At 46.3% G+C, this 20,131-nt stretch overlaps 1 protein-coding gene across 2 annotated transcripts in view; it reads left to right on the forward strand.

Moving 5' to 3' along the window:
* The first annotated feature begins 231 nt into the window (after positions 1-231).
* ABLIM3 (actin binding LIM protein family member 3) overlaps positions 232-20,131 on the forward strand; it is a 133,142-nt gene continuing 113,242 nt past the window's right edge. For both annotated transcript variants that reach the window (XR_010660916.1, XM_065918871.1), the window contains exons 1-2: positions 232-378; positions 759-858. Coding sequence is in view for 1 of the 2 variants with exons in the window: in XM_065918871.1 (XP_065774943.1) it covers positions 846-858 (13 nt within the window). In the remaining variant the exon portion in view is untranslated. The remainder of the gene's footprint in view (positions 379-758; positions 859-20,131) is intronic.

Consider the following 20,131-nt stretch of genomic DNA (forward strand, 5'->3'; position numbering starts at 1 on the left):
AGCCCCTCTCATGGAGGGTCTATTTTCCTGTCATTGTCTAGTTCTTAGACCCAAATATCGAGGGAGGGAAGCAGCGCTCAAGCACCCCCTCCTCCGCCCCAGGACACAGGGTCCCATCCATTCCCCTTCACAGCCCAGGACCCACAGAGAAGCCCGGGCGGGGCGGGGCCTGGACGCGCGCCGGCGCGTCCAGCAGGTGGCAGCAGCGAGCAGCCGCGCCCCCCGCGCAGCCACCCGGCGAGCCCGCATCATGGATGTCGAGCTCTCCTATTTCGCTTTGCTCGCCTTGGAATTCCAGACCCCAGACGAGGACCAGGATTCATGAACTGGTCTCAGGGGCCCGGGCAGGGGCCTCTGGCTCCCGACGCTGGCCGAGAGGTGGGTCCCGGGGCGGGTCGTTGCTCGTGGACGCCGGGCGGGGAGGCGCTGCCCAGCGGAGCCCGGCGCCCAGAGCACTGCCCCCGCCCTGCCTCCCTGTGGTCCACACCCCCTTTGGGCTCCCGAGCCGCTGGGCTGCAATAGTCGGGGTGCGCGCCAACAGGCGCTGCCGGCCCCGCTTCTGCCGGGCAGTCAGGTCCCAGGAGCGGACGGACCCAGGCGCCCGCGTCCTCTCTGCCGCCTTCTCCTCCCTGCCCTCACCTGAGCTATTAGCCCACTCGCCTTCAAGGCCAGAGGCTACAGCCCAGACTGAGAGCGACAGCAGAAAGCGAGAGGGCACCTGAGGATACAGAGCTAACACTGGACTATTTCACCCCCAGGTGATGAGTGAAGTCGAAAGATCCGAAGATTTAAAAAGCATCTGGAGTCTCCGTATTGAATGAAAGACCCAGTGCAAAGGCATCATCATGAACACGAGCCGTAAGTGGGTCCTCCTCTTCTTTGCCATGGGAACAGGGTGGGGGCGGGAGGTGCGGGAGCCGGCGCTGGGGTTGCCTGGAAGGAGGAAGGAAGCCTGGCACCGGGTGGACACATGCCCCCAGACTCCTCCTCGGTTTTTCTGTGCTCCCTCCCGGGCACCGGGATATGGCTCCGGGTTTTCATGATAATTTGCTAATGTTTTATTGGCCGCGCCGCTTGTCTCCGTGGGGAAGGCTGCTTGTCTCCTTCTAGCAATGCCTGAGAAGGCCTAGGAAGCCGAAGTGTGGCCATTGTCTGACTGAGGGGGCTCAGAGGAGACCTCCCGGCACACAGCTGGAAAGCTGAGGAAGGCCCTGCTGGTCTTGGAGCTGGGAAGAGGCAGGGAGGATGGCCTCGGGCTGGTGGGTGGGTGGGTGTGGGCAGGCTGTGGGATAGGAAGGAGCAGTTTGATAAACAAATTGTCAGGAAGCCACCTTTGGGTCTGGAGATTGTGAAATATCCCGCTCTAGTGTGCAGGCAGCCCCATGGGCCCAGGGCTGATATTTTTCACATACCTGAAGGCTGCATTTAGCCTTCCTGAGAACAAGAGAAAAGAGACAAGCCCTTTGGCCAGTGTCTCTAAAATGCCAGAAGCAGTAACTGCTCTGCAGAGGCAGAACCAGACATTTTACTGCTGGGCTGAGCCTCAGCTGCTGAGGAATTCAGTGAGAGATACAAGGAGGCCTAAGCTCTTTTCTCTTCAACTCAGCCCCTTTGACCATGGGTGCCCACTGGGGGAGGTGGCGTGGGCGCCACCCTGAAAGAGAGATCTGGATTCAAGTCCCCCGCCTGGCCAGCTTCACTTGTTTGGGTTGTTTAGCAGCATGTGGGATTGTTGAACCAGAGAACGCCTAGGAACATTCACTTCCCTGGGTCTTTGACTTGGCCCTCTCCTCTCTGGATCTCCGATTGCTCATCTGTAAAATGAGAAGGGTTGAATTTGAGGTTCTTCTAATCTAAGAATCTGCAAGTTTCTTCTAAAAAAGCTACAGCTAAGAAGCAAGGTCATAAAAATCAGTACCTTCTGAGGCTGTGTTTGAGACCAAACCAGGTTTCCTCAACCTCCTTCCATTTCAAGGCTGTTGGCATGGAGGGGAGGAAAACAAAGCCAGGGAGATAGGAATGAAATATATTTATTTACTATATATTTGTGTGAGTCATCTCTCTGCCGTCTTCCTTTGTGTATTGCATAGCTGTGCTAAGCAGGCAAGTGTAGCTGGACTCCCTCTGCCTTTTGCAGCCCAATAATTTTGCCTCTTGATTTTGATGGTCTGGAACAGGGCTAAGGCTTCACACTAGGCTCAGGAAAAGAGCAAAATTAGGTAAACCCGATCACCTAGCGGGCCACAAATTTGCATCCATCTGTGCTCTCAGACAAGTAAGAATGTGAAGTGCCTGTCACTTCTCACTATCTCTAGGCGGGGAAAAATGTATTTATGGGAGTCCTTTCTCACTAAACGACAGAAGAGAAAGATGGCTCATTTATTTTCCAAGGAACTAAGAAATAAGGTAACAAGCAACAGACCCTGATTTTTTCTCTCTTTAGAATCATAAACTCTTGTCCCATTAGCAACATTGGGTATTCCTTAAACAGATTTTACTTTAAAAAAAAAGTAGTAGAATTGAATACTGCAGAAGAGAAGCACTAACAAAAATGCCATTCCAGCCTCATATACTTTTTCTAAGTGGGGAGAGTGTGTTTATTTTCAGGAGCAGTAGAAAATAAATAGAGTGACTCAGGCAGTCTGGGGGTCCCTCAGGTTCCCTATGAAGAAGCGATTCTGTAAAGGGCTACCTGGGGGCAAACTGTGGAGAAACTCCTGCTCAGGGCTTTGGGGCTGGGCTCCCTCATCACTGAGGCTCCTTCCCACCCTGGGAGTCTTCAGAAGGAAAGAGTAGAAATCAGACCTTGCAGGAGTGATGGTGTGATGGGGTCATAGGTCGCAGGGACAGAGCATTGGCATGTGGTCCTTGGGGTGACCTGACGTAAGCAAAAATGCTCGCCCCATTACCATGTGAAATTCTTGACTGAATCCTCATGCCTGAAATTGAACCTAAGAGAAACTGTCACTCAGTTTTTTTCTTTTACTTTCACTTCCTGAATCCTCACTCTACCAGCCACTGGGCTACGCATTTCACCTGCACCATCTCCCCAAGCTCTCACATCCACCCTGTCAAATGGGCATTACTGCTCCAGTTTTGCAGTCTTCTTCAAGTCATGTGGCTAGTTTTTGGGGTTGTGAAAGGTACTTGGATGCATAACATTATCCACAGTGTGCGCCATTCCTAGTCAACTGTTCAAATGTCACCACTGAGATGGGGGCAAATCATGAGCTGCTTATTATATTGCTGGTCACTTTATCTGGAGAAGAGGTGCGTGGGCTGTAGGCTTGGGATAGCGTGTGAGAGTTGATACAGCTCGAGCCCTGCCATCAGGTGGGCCCAGGTTCTAGTTGTGTTTTCACGTACTGGCTGTGTGGTCCTCAGGACGGTTGTCTCATCTGCAAAATGGGAATGATGGGACCTTCCTCCACGTGGAATGGAGATGAGTGCTCGTGTGTCACAAACAATTCAGAGAGCAGTGCCCGCGACACAGCTGGCCTGGTGTCAGCGATGGGGGCCAGGCTGCCACGGTCACTGCCGTCGTCACTGTGGTTCTTACCACTGTTGACTTCATGACATCAGCGAGCAAGTCACTCAACCTCTCAGATGTCACACCTTTGTCATAAATTCAAAGGAATGTAGAAATGTGATCTTGAGGACAAGACAGGAGGAGAGATTGCTTTGTAAATATCTGTAAATTTTTTATTAATAAGAAACACATGTCTCCGGTGGTTTAAAAAAAAAAAAAAACAGGGGGATGCCCAGTCAGTGACCCCTCAGAGTACATTTTGGTTTAGTTTCATCAGAATTCTTCTGAAATCTAGCTGAGCTTTAGCACGCTGCAAAACAGGGTTGTAAGAGAAAGCGGTAGTTCTGGAGATGTAGAGTAGGGTGGTGGTCCAGGCCTGGGCGAGTGCAGCAGGCGGGCTCCAGCCATCTGAACCAATAAGGGGAGAGGAAAGAGGGCTCCTTGCAGAGAGGACAAAACACCAAAGGCATGAGTAGGACACCCAGGGCTGGTACAGAGATCGTGGCCCCCATGGGCCAAGGACTTCAGGGAAAACAGAGCCATCATTTCTACCACAGAGGGTAGACCCGCCTCTGTGAGGTGGGCCTACCGTCCAGTCTTTCTGTCCCCCTGCACACACCCAACCTAATTCCAGATATCTGTCATTTGACTCCTGATGTGCTGAGGCAGCCTCCTAACTGGTCTCCCTTCACCCACTCCAGCCCACGTCAATGCCCCATCCACTCTCTGCATCACCCTCTGCTTAAAATACACATCCCATTGCTCTGAAGATGCGAGAGGAGACCCCTCAGCAAGGCCTGCAGAGTCCCCCGTGGCCCAGCCTTGCTCACAGGCCCCAGCTCATCCACACATGCATCCACTTTCTCCGCAGCCCCATCATGTCCACCTCCTCTCATTCCCCTCCTGGAAAGCTCCCTGTCTCCAACACCAGCCCCTCTGCCCACCACCCCTCTTCACCAGGCTAGCCTTCTCACCCCCACCCCGACCCCAGTCCAGCTAACACTCCCCCGATGATGTTCTCCTCCTGTTCCTTCAGAACCTTGTCTCTAGCATCACACACTCACCCCTGTGGTCACATTTTCCTGACCTTACAGAGCAAGGAAAGTCTGACCCCAGACCTCTTGCTCTCACATAATCCCCAGAGCACCAAAGGCCTCACCACCTAATGTGCATTTTCTTAGGCAACAATGAATCTTTGGTTATTTCCTGTCAGTATCTCCCATTCCGTCTTGGCCCCAGGAGTTCCCAAGACCTGGGAATCAAAGCCAGGGGAGACTGAGTTGACCCCAGAGCATCAGGTGCCCTGCGCATCAGAGTCAGTTCTGTGTCGTAAAATGCTGTACTTCGCTTGGGTTGGAATTCCCAGAGCTCCTGAAGGCCGTGGCTTTCCTAGGCGCAAAGCCAGCACTGGCTCATCCTCGAAGTTGGAGAGTGACCTGCATACCACATAAAATGGTACCAAGAGCCATTCTCCCTTCATTGGCTTCCCCGATGGTCTCTTCCTTGGCTGTTATTATGGATTGGCATGCTAACAAGCTACTTTTTTGGAGTAGGCTTTGTTTTGTTGAGAGCCTCCCAGGTGGCACTGGTACTATAGAATCTGCCTGGCAATGCAGGAGATATGAGAGATGTGGTTCGACAATCCCTGGGTTGGGAAGATCCCCAGGAGTAGGAAATGGCACCCCACACCAGTATTCTTGCCTAAGAAATTCCATGGACAGAGGAGACTGGTGGGCTACAGGCCATGGGGTTGCTAAGAGTCAGACATATCTGAGCATTGTTTTGTTGAAGCGAGCAATAAAGAGTCATAGAAACCTCACAAAGGTGTCATGGGATAAGCATACAGCACACTGGGGCAGTAAAATCCTAAGCTTTGGGGTATGGATTCCTGAGTTTAAATTCAATATCCATCATGTATTCTCTTTATGATCTTGTACAAGATAGATCGTGTCTCAACCTGACTTTTTATGATTATAAGATGTTGGCAGTAGTGCCAGATGGGTTGTTGTGAAGATGAAGTGAAACAGCATGAGAAACTCCTTGGTGGTAGGTCTCAGGGAATGAAGTTGAACCTGAAGTTGCATTGGCCATTGAGTAGGGCAAAGTTTTGAAATGATGGTGTCATAAGAGCCAAACCCTCTGGTTCAAAACTAGTCTGTTTTGCTGGTATTGTGGCCATCACTGGGTTCAGCACGCAGGAGAGCCGTGGCTTTCAGGAAACCTTCAGGAAAATGATTAACCTGGTATTGTATATGGCATGAGTCTAAAAGGGCAAGACAGGAAGTTAGGATCCTGGATGAGAGATAATTAACCTAGTTCTGAAAAGGCCTGAGGGCCAGGATTTGAGTGACTGTAAGAATAGAACTTGGGCAAACTTCAGGAGATGATGAGGGACAGGGAGGCCTCACGTGCTGCAGTCCATGGGATCGCAGAGAATCAGAAATGATTGAGTGACTGAACAATAACAACAATAGAAATAAGGGGAAAGATCTTTTAGAGAATGAAGTCCATATGGCCTTGCACCTGATTGAGTTACAGGGTGAAAAAGAAGAGGAGTCTATCTTAGGGTCCTGGCAGGGAACAGATGTGTGATTTGAGGGGATTTAAGCAGAAGCCTTTGCAAATATGTGAGAAGAATGTAGAGAAATAAACAAGAAGCCAGGATGGCCAAGGACTAGGTGGCTAGACACAGTGGCCCTTACTACTCTTACCACACCTGCCCCCAGACTGAAAGAGGGGGGGAAAAAAAGGAAGCCAGAGAGCCAGTAAGCTGTAGGGAAGGTACTGCCTGCTGGGAGTTGTTGCTCCTGGCAGGCAGGCAGCTCATGGTAACACCCCAAGGAAGGAACCAGGGGAATAAATATCCTGACCTCTCTCTCCTTCCTCCCTTGGATTTCCTATGGTACCCAATTCAAGCAGGAGCCAGAGGGCAAGGAAGGCAGCTGGGCCCCCACCATAGTCAGCCTCCCAGGGTAGAGGGGGAGCAGAGTGGACCTGGGGAGGCAAGGGATTTCAGCATCGAAGACACCCAGCACAGGAGCAATAAGACCTCCCTCTGTTCATGTCATTGCTCACATCAGGAACTCTAAGAATTTCTAGAGAAAAGGATCTATTGTAAATGGCACAGGAGGATGCCCTCTAAAGACATTCTAAATTTGCAAAATAGATGGAGCAGAGATGATTATATACTTTATAAGAATAGAGATTAAAAAATATAAAACGGTACTTCCTAAATGAATAGAGCACTTGTTGACAAATGACCACTTGAGGCTAAGGGAGCATTAGAGGAATAATATAAGGAACAATGTTAAAACCATCCCAAATGAGTATAACACATCTCTCAAATCACAATGTGATTTCAAGAGTACTTGCATTGCATAAAGGAAGTGATATCAGTTCTGAACTCTTTCATTCCTATCTGGCAAAAGCCTTATCTGACTGAGATATCATCTGGTGTCGTGAATGTGAACAACTGGCCAATACCCAGCGTTAGTCAGATACCATTGTAAAGAACAGAAAACAACCAGAAGTGTGTAAGCACCTCTTGTTGGGTGCTTTGCCAGTTAAATTGTTTTCCTGGAGTTCTTAAGGGCATAAACTGGACCTCAATAGCGGGGTTCACATTCCAGCCCTGCCCTTCCCTTGCCGTGTGTGCTTGGGCAAGTCACTTACCTTCTCTGCACCTCCGTTTCTCATCTCCAGTGATAATCACAGGGGTATAGTAATAGTACCTCTCTCATAGAGTTGTTATAAAGAATAAATAGGTTAACAGTTATGAATTACTTAAAACAGTGCCTGGTATATAGCAAGTGTTTATAAAATGAATAAAAATAGTATTATGCTAGAGCTGCTGTAATAAAATACCTCCAACTGGGTGGCTTAAAGAATAGAAATGTATTGTCTCATGGTTCTGGAGCTGAAAGTCCAAAATCAAAGTTTCTGCTGGGTTGGTTCCTTCCAAGGGCCGTGAGGAGAGGCTCTGCTCCAGGCCCCTCTCCTTGGTTGTGGTGGCTGTCTTCTCTCTGGGTCTCTTCACATAGCCTCTGTCTATGCATATTTCTATGCCCAAATTTCCCCTTTTGATAAGGACACCCGTCTTATTGGATAAGGGCCCACCCTAATGACATCATTTTGACATGATTACCTTGGTAAAGACCACATATCCAAATAAGGTCACATTCTGGAGTAGTGGAGGTTAGGACATCTATATATAAATTTGAGGAAATACAATTTAATCCATAAGGCATTTGTTAATAAATGACTCCTCACGGAGAGGATTTCCCTGTGGATCAGTCTTCCCAAATACCAGCCACACCCTGGGGCTAGTGTAGGATACTGATAGTTGCTTATCTACCTAGTCTTGATGTTTAAACTCTAACTTCACCACCTCTTACCAGCAGAGATGGAGCCTGCCCCGGAGAGCTTGAAGGGAGTGATCACACGTAGGAGGTGCCCAGAAAAGAGGACCATGGTGACTCAGTATTCCGGTCTCTCTGCAAAACACACACTCCCCACCTTACCCCTCATTTTGGTCATTATGCACAGCTGTAGCATTTCAGCAGTGAAACAGAATTGATAGTCATGGAGTTGTTTTTCAGTCTGCCTGGTTCCTAGGAATGTCCAAGAGGGGGAACAAGAATTAGATTGTTCATTTGTTCACTCAACAAATATTTACTGATCACCAACTCTGCACCCAGCATGTTGCTGGAGACACAACAGTAAATATAACAGGCACGGTCCTTGCCTTCATGGATCATACAGGTCAGCAGAAGGGGCCAGCTGGGGGCCTGCATGATAGGATATGTTTTCTGTGCCCAACACCAGGCTTTCAGTGAATTTTAATTATTTGCAAACACTCAGCAATCAAAATTGGGGTTTCTAGCTTCTCTTTAAGGACAGCCTGAAAGACCTTGCATCCATTCCCCTTTGTTCCTACACGGCAGACAACAGTCAGTAGAATTGCCAGCCTTGAGGGGGCAGGTACTATTCTCTAGAGAACCACAGTTGCCACCTCTATAGGAAGAGAGGTGTCACACAAGGACAGCGTGATACTTTTCTATTACCTTGCCACTGTAGGTATTTGAATTTATTTTTAATTGAAGTATAATTGACTTACAATATTATGTTTCAGGTATACAGCAAAGTGATTCATGTATGTGTGTATATATATATCTATATATATTGTTTTCTGATTCTTTTCCATTACAGGTTACTGTAAGATATTGAGTATGGTTCCTTGTGCTATATAGTAAATCCTTGTTAATCTATTTTATATGCAGGCATTTGAATTTTTTAAACCCTAGTCTAGTATATGACCCATATAACATCAAACACAGAGATGAGGAAACGCAGCATATTGTTCATCATGGGAGAAAGTCCTGTCTGGAGTTGGCAGTTGATTAACACCGCCATGCCATAAAGTGCTCTTGAAGTGAGCCAGATTCTGCTCATGTCTTTTTTTTCCCCAGCTGACACATTCCCAGAGGGTGATATCATATCCTTTAGGATACAGTTGGGCAAACAGTGCCCCACCCCCAACTCCTAGAGGTCAGTTTCACTTCCAGAGGAATCTGTTAGTAGGGGATGGGCACAGACCAAAGGAAAGCAGTTCTGGACAACTGGTCCCAGTTCTGGGTGCCTTTATCAGCCCAAAAGTAGGGCCCTGGGAGGCTGGACTGTTCCAGAGGTGGTTGTGATGTATGGGACATGCCTGGTCCAGTGGAGGACATCTAGTCTACAGCATGAGCTCCATATCTGTGAGGTCAGTTTATACACCCAGTCAGCTAAGGGGTGATTCCTGAAAGGTCACATCTTGACCCAGAATGGCTACGTAACACCTCTCTGTTATGATGGGGATCTCCTACTTGAGAGAGAAAGATGAGAAATAATGCCAACAAAATTTCTTCAGTTAAGACCAGATTTTTCTTCATTTCTCTGGAAGAAATCAGGATAGTAAATCATTCATAGAAAGCAAAGCACAAAAAAAAAAAAAGCAAAGCACAGAACGTAGCACTTTGTTGTTGCTCAAAAGATATTTGATGATTTAATTCATTAACGAAAAGCCCACTCTCTTTTCCTTTATGAAGATCTCTCTTAGTTTCATCTTTATGACCATCTGCTATGTTGCCCACCTGGATATTCCAAGGCACTTCAAATTCAAACTAAAATTTAATAAACTTACTCTTTTTTAAACAAACAAAAAAAAACCCACCTTCTACTCTGCGGTCCCAGTTGATTGCTAGACTCTCCATTTACCCAGTAAGGTAGATAGTAATCAGAAACTAGCCCTCATCTGCATTTCTGTTTCCTCCACTCCCCTGTATTCTGTGTCCACATCTGGTCATTCCTAGCTCCTAAATGTGACCTGAACTCTTCCTTCCTCAGCTGCCATCACTGCCCAGCATCCCGGGCATAGCAGCCACTGGAATAAATCGTTGGGGGAGGGGTGGGTTGAGCTCAAGTTCAGTTGCAGGCATCAGAGCTGTGTGGGCTGCTGGACAGTGTGATTCCAGGCTGCAAGGGGCAGGAGGGGTCATAGCACTGCTCCACAGAACCCTGATTAGGCTGTGTCTGAGCTTTGCATCCAGGGTGGAGCATGCCCAGCAACGGTGGAGGGACTCAAAACGCCCTGAGGAGAGGGCCCCGAAGGAGCAGTAGGGATTCTCCAGAGTCAGCCCCACACATGGGGTCTGTGTCCCCAGGAGGGTATAGATGATCCCTTGGCGATTTCACGTGACGCCACCGGATTGTGCCTTGCAGTCCAGAAGTGTTAGCCTCTTCTGAGTGCCTCGCCAGCCAGACAAGAGGGCCAGACGGGCTCCACTTGGCCGTCCTGTTGCTCCCCGTGCTGCGGTTACTGTGTGTGCTCGTGCCGCAGCCCCACCCCCTTCTCTGGCAGAATTCCACTCTCTACTGCCTGTATCATTTCAAAAGCTTTTTCCTCGCATCGGCTTGATTTTGTGCAAAGCACAGGTCTTTCTCCATGGGCTGTTATCTCTTGCCCTCACCCGCACCAGCAGGGCCAATGAAAGGACTGCCTTGCAATGGTCTAATGACACAGTTGATCTATTTTAAGCACCTGAAGCACACTCCACCAAGTGCCAATCTTCCCGCAGCAAGCTGCTCTCAGCATGCGGGGCCAGGGCCAGCTCGAGGTCTGCTGCTGCTTTTTGAAATCTGGGGAAGCAGCCCAGGGATCCGGACCCTGCCTGTCCAAGGACGATCTAAAGCAACCGTAAAATTAGATATCTTCACAGTCAGTATGAGGTATTCTGCAAGGAGAATTGCCCGCGGTGTCAGGAATATAGGGCACAGGAACCTCGAGTGACCATAAATTCCTCTTTCAAAGGGCAGAAACAGAGTCCAGACCCATTTCAGGTAGGGAGAAGGGACCTAGGAGGCGACATTTCAGAAACAAAGAAGCTCAAGCCCCAACAGAAATGCCTGAGCCTTAGACCCATTTTTCCTCCTCCTTCTAATCAAGAGACATTCTTTTCTGATTATAGCATATCTGAGTGCAATTATTTACAAGTATTATTTATTTAATCCTTGCAACAATCCCACAAGGCCCTCCCCTGCTCTCTACGTAAGGATGGTCCCCCGTGTTACAGGGGCTCTCACCATTCTACACAGAACTCACCATCGTTGGTAGTTGTATTAGCCATTGGCTTGTCGTTTCTGTCTCTTATCCCCTTTTGGACTATAAGCCACGTGATGGCTCTGTGACAGGCCTGTTTTGTTCTCTGTTGAGTCCTCCAGACTCATTACAGTTCTTGGCACAAAGTGATGGCCGCCAGTGACTGTTCATGTTGGTTGAGCATTAACTGTGTGCCAGGCGCGGTGCGAAGGTCTTCACAGACTTTAACCCTCACGGAAGACCTATGAGGTAGATGCCAATGATATCCTTGTTTTACAGAGGGGCAAACCAAGGCTCAGAAAACAGGTCTCTGGTCCTAAATCTCATGTTTAACAAGTAATGACACCTTGAATGAATATGTGAATGGGAAGGATCTAACGTAGACTATTAAATACTCCCATTTTGCATAAAAGGGAAATGAGGTTCAGAGGTACAGTCCCCTGGCCTCAATCACACGAGCTGGGAGGTGGTGGAGCAGGTATTTGAAACCACGTCGAGCCAACTCCAAGGATATTTTCCCTCCTTCCTGCTTCCTCCTCTTCACCATCTTTCCCCATTTTAGTGTGATGAGAGTTACGGGCTGAGGGGGAAGTGCAGGTTGGGGTGGTTGGTTTTTTTCCTGTTGGATGTCCCAGCACTGCTCTCCTGTTCACTAGGACAATGACACAAATCCCTGCTGTCTGCATGGTGACGTGCCAGGCGCTGAGGGATTGGAGATGCACAGGAAAGAATGTGACCTCAGACAGCCTCCTTCCAGCATCACCCAGGGGCAGACACGAGCAAGGGTGACTGTAATACAGTAAAACCCTCTTGGCTGTTGAGAGGGAAGGAAAGAGTGGAGGAGGAGTCAGGCCAGACTCCCCTGAAAGAGCCGGGGACTGCTTTTGGAGAAGGTAGCATTCACTCCAGACCTTGAGAGGAAACTTGGATGGGGAAGAAGGGCGCTCCTGATGGGCTCATCCGTCCACTCTCGCAGGCGAGCTTCCACATTCGCTTGTTGCACAACTCCTGCATCCCAGGCCCATGGCTTGGTGGGCAGGGAAAAATAAACAGAAGCAAGGTAAACAGAGGGTTTCAGGAAAGGCCAGCAAGTCTGGTTATCTATGAAGCATGAGGAGGTGGACACAGGAAAGAAGATGGGGGCGGGGGTGGCTGGTGAGGATCAGATCTTTGAGAGTTGTCCATGCCAGGCTGGAGAGTATTTGTTACAGCCTGTGACCAATGAGGAGCCATGAGAGGTTTTGAGCCGAGCAGTGACCCCCCTCAGAGCTGTGCATTATTTAGGAAGATCTCCCTGGTAACACGTACCTGATGGATAGGAGAGCTCGGAGGCAGCACAGGCTGGCTGAGCACCATGGAGCAGGTGTGAATGGATGAGAAGGGAAGGCACGGGGGGCAGAGAGGATGAGCTGGCAGGTTCCCTAGGCACGCTATGCATTGGTGTTGGTGTCACTGCTCTTGTACCTTCAAGTGGACCTGTTAATCTGATTCTGATTGCTGGGACTGTGTGAACTGATACTTTGAAAATTAGGTTACTGACCAAAGTGAGATGCCTTCGATTGTGTATTTGATAAGCACTTGAGCTGTGGAGTCAAAATGCCTGGGTTCATATTCCAGCTCAGCCACTAACTAGCTGTGACTTTCTGTGACTTGCTTTACCCTCATAGCTTCAGCTTCCTTTCAAGGTGGTTGGGATGGGGGAGGGCAGAGTGAGGGAATGGGTGTTAGGTGCTTAGCACACACTCAGTAATAATTAATGAAATACAGTAGAATGTGTTGAGAAAACCCCCTTTCAATAAACAAATTAATCAACACATGACATGATTAGGACCAGTCACCACTTAATCATTCCACTGGAGAGAGGAACAGAGGTATTGATAGCCTAGGACGTTTATTTCGCTAACATTTAATTTTATTTATTTATTATATGTCAAACTATATTCTAAGCTCTCCGTGAATTGTCTCTTTTGATCCAAGTGTGAGTCAGGAATGAGATTAATGTTGAAGAGGACAATCTTAATTGAGTAGGGAGAGAGTCATACCAGACCAGGAATGGACAAACCTTTCCTGTAAAGGGCCAGGTTGTAAATATTTGGGGCTTTGCGGGCCATACAGCATCTGAGGCATAGAAGCAGGCCTTGATAATATGTGGTCAAATGGATGAGGCAGCAGTTGAGTCACAGTTTATTTCCAAAGGTAAAGGTGGAGGGGGATTTAACCTGTGGGCAAGTTTGCTGACCCTTATGCTACATAATCTCTAAGGTCTCTTCCAACTTTGAAATTCCAGTCTAAAAGTAGGACACAGAAATACCTAATCTCTCTTGCTTAGTTCATCTTTGTAACTATAAGAGAACTTCACCTTAAATATAAGGATTACACTGGAAAGACAGACCCAGAAATGACTCTAGAAGGCTCCATTCTCTTTGTGGCTTTGTTTTCTGCACAGCCTACAATTCATACTCTGGGATTACCTGACTCATCTCGTGTGACCACTAAATGCCAGGATTCACAAGCTGCCTAGGGTCTGTTGAGTAGACAGCTCTTGATACTCAGGTCAGAGACTCTCCGCTTGTGAAAAAATGTACAGGGCAGTATTCCATGCCATTGCCTCCATGTGCAAAGTGAAGTCTCCTCCTCCTTTGTTCCCCATTCACATTTCCTGCTCAAAGCCCACCTTCCTCTGTAATGAAGTACGATAGCTGAATTGTCTGTCCAGCATGTTTTATCATCCCTGCTTCTGATTCCTTGCAAGAACTGCCCCTAACTCCCTGGAGTACAAATGAGCTGACATTTGTGGTGTTCTGCCCCTCCCCCAGTGGTGGCACATGACCTAGGCTGGCCAATCAGGGTATCGCATCTATCTATGCCACAAGGATTTGTTTATCAACAGATATTAGACCCAAGAGAGGTCAACCATAGTATTCCCTGGAATTGGATAGGGAAATACTAGGGAAAAGTATTCATTCTGTTAAGGTTGCTGAGCTGAGGCTCTCGGAATACTAGTGGGCATTCCTGTCCAGCATGTGGGAAGAAGCTGTTTGAAAAAAGTTATAGCTCTGACCATATAGTAAAGCCTCTGAATCCAGCCAGATCTGAATGCAGAGGCTGCCCACCCCACCCCATCCATAGACCTCTCACTTGTAAGAACCAACAAATTCTCTTTTTTGCCTAAACTAATTTTGAGTTTCTGTAAATTACAATGGAAAAGATCCTAACTAAGGCACTTGCTGTTGTTATTTTACCCTTTTTCTCATAGGCAACTACCTCATATAATTACCTGCATTTATCAAAATTCTAGCCATCTTTAGGCTAAAATCTTCCTCTCCTCCACTCCTGAAGTGGTTTTATTTCCTCTTCTGAAGTCCCTAACCCTTGTTTTAAAACATTCTTATGATTATGGGTTGTTGGCTGTAACTCAACAGGTTTATTCATGTGCATTTCCTAGCACCCTTCTTAGACCATAAGCTCCTTGAGAATAGGAGCCAGGTGTCAGTAGGGAATAGTGTATTTGTTCCACAGCTACAAGCAACAGACCACTGCAGAGTCAGAGCATTATTGCTGAAGCTTACAAATCCATATGTGCACCAAGCTGCAAATGCATAATATTCTGTCAAATGCATGCATATAAGGAAAATCAATGTGATAAAATAATTGTTACTTAAAGATGAGACTAACATAGTGAGGCTAAAATTTTTGACAATAAAAAGGAATCCTCCAATGATCTGAATGTGGTTATATGGATATAAACAAATGTAAAATTCTTAACCTTTACACTGAAGATTTATACACTTTATACAAGTTATGTCACAATAAAAAGTAAAAAAATAAAAATAAAGGAGTCCTTATACTTGATAACCCTGTCCGTAACTAATCAATACACAAAATTTGAAATAGGTCTTACACCTTAATAAATAAAAAGCTAAAACTGTACAGCTTCTGGAAGAGAATATTGGAGAATATCTTATGATCTTGAGGTAGGCAGTGACTTCTTAGAACACTAAAAGCAACAAAAGTGGGCAAGAAATTCTAACACTACCAAAGAACATATACAAATGGGTGCTCAGCATCATTAGTCATCAGTTCAGTTAGTTCAGTCACTCAGTTGTTCCGACTCTTTGCAACCCCATGGACTGCAGCACACAGACTTCCCTGTCCATCACCAACTTCTGGAGCTTGCTCAAACTCATGTCCATCAAGTCGGTGATGCCATCCAATCATCCAGTCCTCTGTCATCCCCTTCTCCTCCTGCCTTCAGTCTTTCCCAACATCAAGGTCTTCTCTAATGAGTCAGCTCTTCGCATCAGGTGGCCAAAGTATTGGAGTTTCAGCTTCAGTATCAGTCCTGCAAATTAAAACCACCTTTTTACACCCATAAAAATGACTTAAGTTTCTCACATGTTGTTGGTGGGAATGTAAAATGGTACAACAACTTTGGAAAACTGTTAGTTTCATAAAACCTCACCACAACAAAATGAAGATCTAGCAACTCCACCTATGAGAGGTGAAAACACAAATCTGCAGAAAGTTTTGTGCAGGAATGTTCCAGGCAGCTTAATTAATAATATCCCAAAGCTGGAAACAACTGGAATGTTCATCTGTGGACAAATGGATAAGCAAATCTGGTTACATTTCCACAGAGGAATACTATTCAGCAAAACAAACAAAAACAAAACAAAACAAAAAAGCAACTATTGATACATGCCACAGCATGAATGAATCTCAAAAAAAAAATGCTGAGTTAAAAAAGTGAGGCAAAAAGGAGCACATACTGTATGACTTCATTTATGAAGTTCAAGAACAGGCAAAACTAATCTATGTGGACAGAAATCATAACAGAGTTTGCCTCTGGTTTGGGGGTGGAGTGATTGATCACAAAAGGTTACAGCAAATTATCTCCATATTATGGAAATGTGTCCTTTCTTGGCTGAGATGTTGTTTACATGTGTTTATATATTTGTCAAAATTTTTTGTTTTTAAGATGTATTTATTTCATTATTTGTAAATTATACCGACTTATTGCCTGATAGCTCAGTTGGTAAAGAATCCACCTGCAATGCAGGAGACCCCAGTTCAATTCCTGGGTGAGGAAGATCCGCTAGAGAAGGGATAGACTACCTACCCACTCCAGTATTCTTGGGCTTCCCTGGTGGCTCAGCTGGTAAAGAATCTGCCTGCAATGCAGGAGACCTGGGTTTGATCCCTGGGTTGGGAAGATCCCCTGGAGAAGAGAAAGGCTACCCACTCCAGTATTCTGGCCTGGAGAATTCCATGGACTGTATAGTCCATGGAGTCACAAAGAGTCGAACACAACTGAGCGACTTTCACTCACCTCCTCATTTGTGTGTGTGTGTGTGTGTGTGTGTGTGTATAAAGATTCCTAGGCTTAGAAACAGAAAAACTGACTCCTAATCTCAGTTCTCCTACCAGCTCAGTAACATCTGATATTCTCATCAGTTCAATGGGCCTATCCTATTCTTTGGGCCTATCCTATTCAATGGGCCTATCCTATTCTTTGCTTACCACAAAGAACTATTTCAATTATCATCACACCCAGGAAAGTGCTTGGTGAATGCTCAGACATTGTGCATTTCAAGAGCCTCCTCTTCAGATGGCCTTGTGGAGGTCTCTTCCTGGCCCTGATGTTCCAGCTACCCTGGCCCCCTTGAACTCACCACACACTTCCCAGCCTCAGGACTTCTGCACATGCTGTTTCTCCTTCAGCATTGTTCTTGCCCCTGGTCTTCCATGGCTGGATTCCTTGCCTGCTTACAGTCACAGATGAGACATTTTACCTTCAGATTACCTCTCCCCAAGCCTTATTAATTTCTTCTTTCTACTTGTCACACTTCGGAATTATCTATTTCTTTAGTTGCTAGTTGTTGTTTAGTTGCTAAGTCATGTCTGACTCTTGTAACTCCATGGACTGTAGCCTGCCAAGCCCCTCTGTCTATGGGATTTCCCAGGTGAGAATACTGAAGTGGTTGCCATTTTCTTCTCCAAGGGATCTTCCCGACCCAGGGATTAAACACGCGTCTCCTGCATTGACAGGCAGATTCTTTACCACTGAGCCATCAGGGATGCGTATCTTTCCTGTGGAACTATAAACCTCCCAAGGAGAGGAAACATGCTTGTTTTATTCACCAGCATGTCTCCAGTCCTTGGCACATAGGAATTGCCCAGTAAATATTGCCCAATAAATAACTACACCAACGAAGATGGTATTAGCATTAGCAAATGGTCTTTGTAACCTGTTAGTGCTGACTCGGGACTTTCTGCTTGGAGCCAGGTCTTCCCTGGGGCTTGGTGGGTGTCAGGAGGGCTAGTATCACTGTAGCATACTCAATAAGAAAAAGCTTTTTATGTCAAGGGACTCAAGGAAATCTTAGGACATCTTGTCCTTAGGAAGGCCAGGACACTTTCTATTTATGAGTCTGTTGGGCTGTAACCTAGGGGCTCTACACTTATCTACATGTTGAATAAAGTCTGAAGCACACACAGGCTGACTTAACTATCACAAAGGAATTGTCCTGTCTCTCCAGGGCCCTCTGTGTCCTATGCCCAGCACAGGGCCCAAGATCAGGCGGAATGAATGCTTGTCTCCATATTCATCCTCCTACTCAGCACTTTTCAGACCTCTGGTCCATCACATGGCCTTTTAGCCCTGATTGCTTTCCTCTCTCCCCTTCTAATAATCAAATCACCTTCTGGGGGCTTTCTGGGTGTGAATGCCCTTGCCCCACTGAAGCGGTTTCTCTCCTGGGCGTCAGCCCCAAGTGCAGGGCACCTGGACATCACCCTCAGCTGATCTGTCCACGGGAGCTCTCCAAAACCCTCTGTTTTACCACAGGAATGTGTTAGCAGACCTGGATTACTTTGGCTTCTGTGACATCATTCTGTGCTGTGGGGAAATGCTTGTTAGCCAGGAGCAAAGTCCAATTGAGGGTGTAAACTTAGAGAAGGCTCCGGTAAAAATCTAAGGGGCTTTGAAATAGGGAAGAAGTCTACCCCGTCCTCCCACCCATTTCCGCTATAGCCCAAATTCTGCCTCACTGTCTCCCTTGTAGTCTGTATTCTTTCTACCAGATGTCAATAAGCCCTTTATGTGAGTGGGATTTGGGGCTTCTCTGTTTCTCATCTGAGAATCTGTCCTGTGCCAATGGGTTTGGGCCTTTGGCCCACATGTTAATTATTGTCCCAGGGTTCATGGAGTCGACTGGGGACAGAATGCCTCTTTGGCTGGAAAAGAGATAATCTGGTAGTTTTCTTTCTTTTTTTTTTTTTTTATGAAGCATTAATCTAGTTTGGAGAGGCCACAAGAGTGAAAATGCGTGTATGCTTCATTGATGTTTGTTCCTTCTTGTTTGGGCGCCACACTTAGCTGAGGTTTGGGAATTAAATGTTAATGAATCTCTGGGGATTTCTTGAACTTATATTGACAATCATCATTTTTTGATGCCGTTAGTGTCAAGAAATTTTTAAAAAGTATCTTAGAATGCAGAATGGTGTAAAGGAAGTCTGGTGGTGTGTGTGTGCACAAGTGTAGAAAAGAAACCTCACTAAACTAGGAGTATTTGGAGTCTGGGACCATCTCAGTTCCCTGAGCCTTAGTTTTCTCATCTGTAAAATAGGTGGAGTCATCTTGCTTCCCTTGACTCGTGTTTTATGATATAATTATCACGATGAATGAGAAAATCTTTCAGTTAACCTCTATTTCGCTAGTTATCACATAAATGCCTCTCCCTTGACTTTCTTTGAAAGAGAAGCCAGCAAATATTTGCATTGTTTTTTCTTATTACTTTTGATTGTTAGCCATGTTTCTTTTAGTCCTTAAAATTTAATTCAGTTGTGCACAGAAATGGAGCACAAGGCAAATCTAGCTTTATTTGGGTTGTAGGTAAATGGGGCAAAGTAAAAAGAGTCCATTCACTGTGGGTCTAGTGTCCTCGTGTACAACTGTCCTCATTTCAAATATTTCATCCCATTGTTAGGCCATGCGTCCAGTCATGCGTTTCAGTATCTCATTCAGAAAGCGTGGTCTCTATAATTAAATGATGATAAAGAGAGACACAGGACAGTAACCATAGGATAGAATCTTTGCTCTTCTCTTTGTGTCTTGAAGGGCAGTGAGCAAGCTAGACCAGAAAGAAAGAGCCCTTTCATCATGCCCGTTAGAGCAGGTGACTTGTTTTGGCCGACAGGCCCAGAATTTCACCCTTCAGCTCATTTTACAATTCCCAGATGAATGGTACCCGTCACAGGATTCACCCGTGCCTACTTTGGGAAGGACATCCTTGTACACCTTGGTACACTTTACTGTTTATTACTCTCCTCACTCAACACTGAAAATCTCTAATACTTTTCAATTTTTTTAATTAAATTATACTTGATCTATAATATGTGTTAATTTCAGGAGTACATCAAAGGGATTCAGTTATATATATATATATTTTCAGATTATTTTCCGTTTTAGGTTATTACAGGATACCGAATATAGATCTCTGTGCTATGCAGTAAATCCTTGTTGCTTCTCTGTTTTATGTATGTGCTTAGTCGCTCAGTCATGTCCAACTTTTTGCGACCCCATGGACTGTAGCTCACCAGGATCCTCTATCCATGGGGATTCCCCAGGCAAGAATCCCGGAGTGGGTTGCCATGCCCTCCTCCAGGGGATCTTCCCAACCCAAGGATCGAACCCAGGTCTCCTGCATTGCAGGCAGGTTCTTTACCATCTGTGCCACTAGGGAAGACCATTTTATGTATAGTATCTGGTTGTATTTGTTAATGCCATACTCCTAATTTATTCCTCCCCCCCCACCACCATCCCTCTCCCCTTTGGTAACCATAAATTCACTTTCTATAATATGTCTGTGAGTCTGTCTCTATTTTGTACATAGATTCATTTGTATTATATTTTTAGATTCCACATGTAAGTGGTATCATGTAATATTTGTCTTCTCTGTCTGACG

This window comes from Muntiacus reevesi, chromosome 1 (genome assembly GCF_963930625.1).
Source record: "Muntiacus reevesi chromosome 1, mMunRee1.1, whole genome shotgun sequence".
Taxonomy (NCBI): Eukaryota; Metazoa; Chordata; class Mammalia; order Artiodactyla; family Cervidae; genus Muntiacus; species Muntiacus reevesi.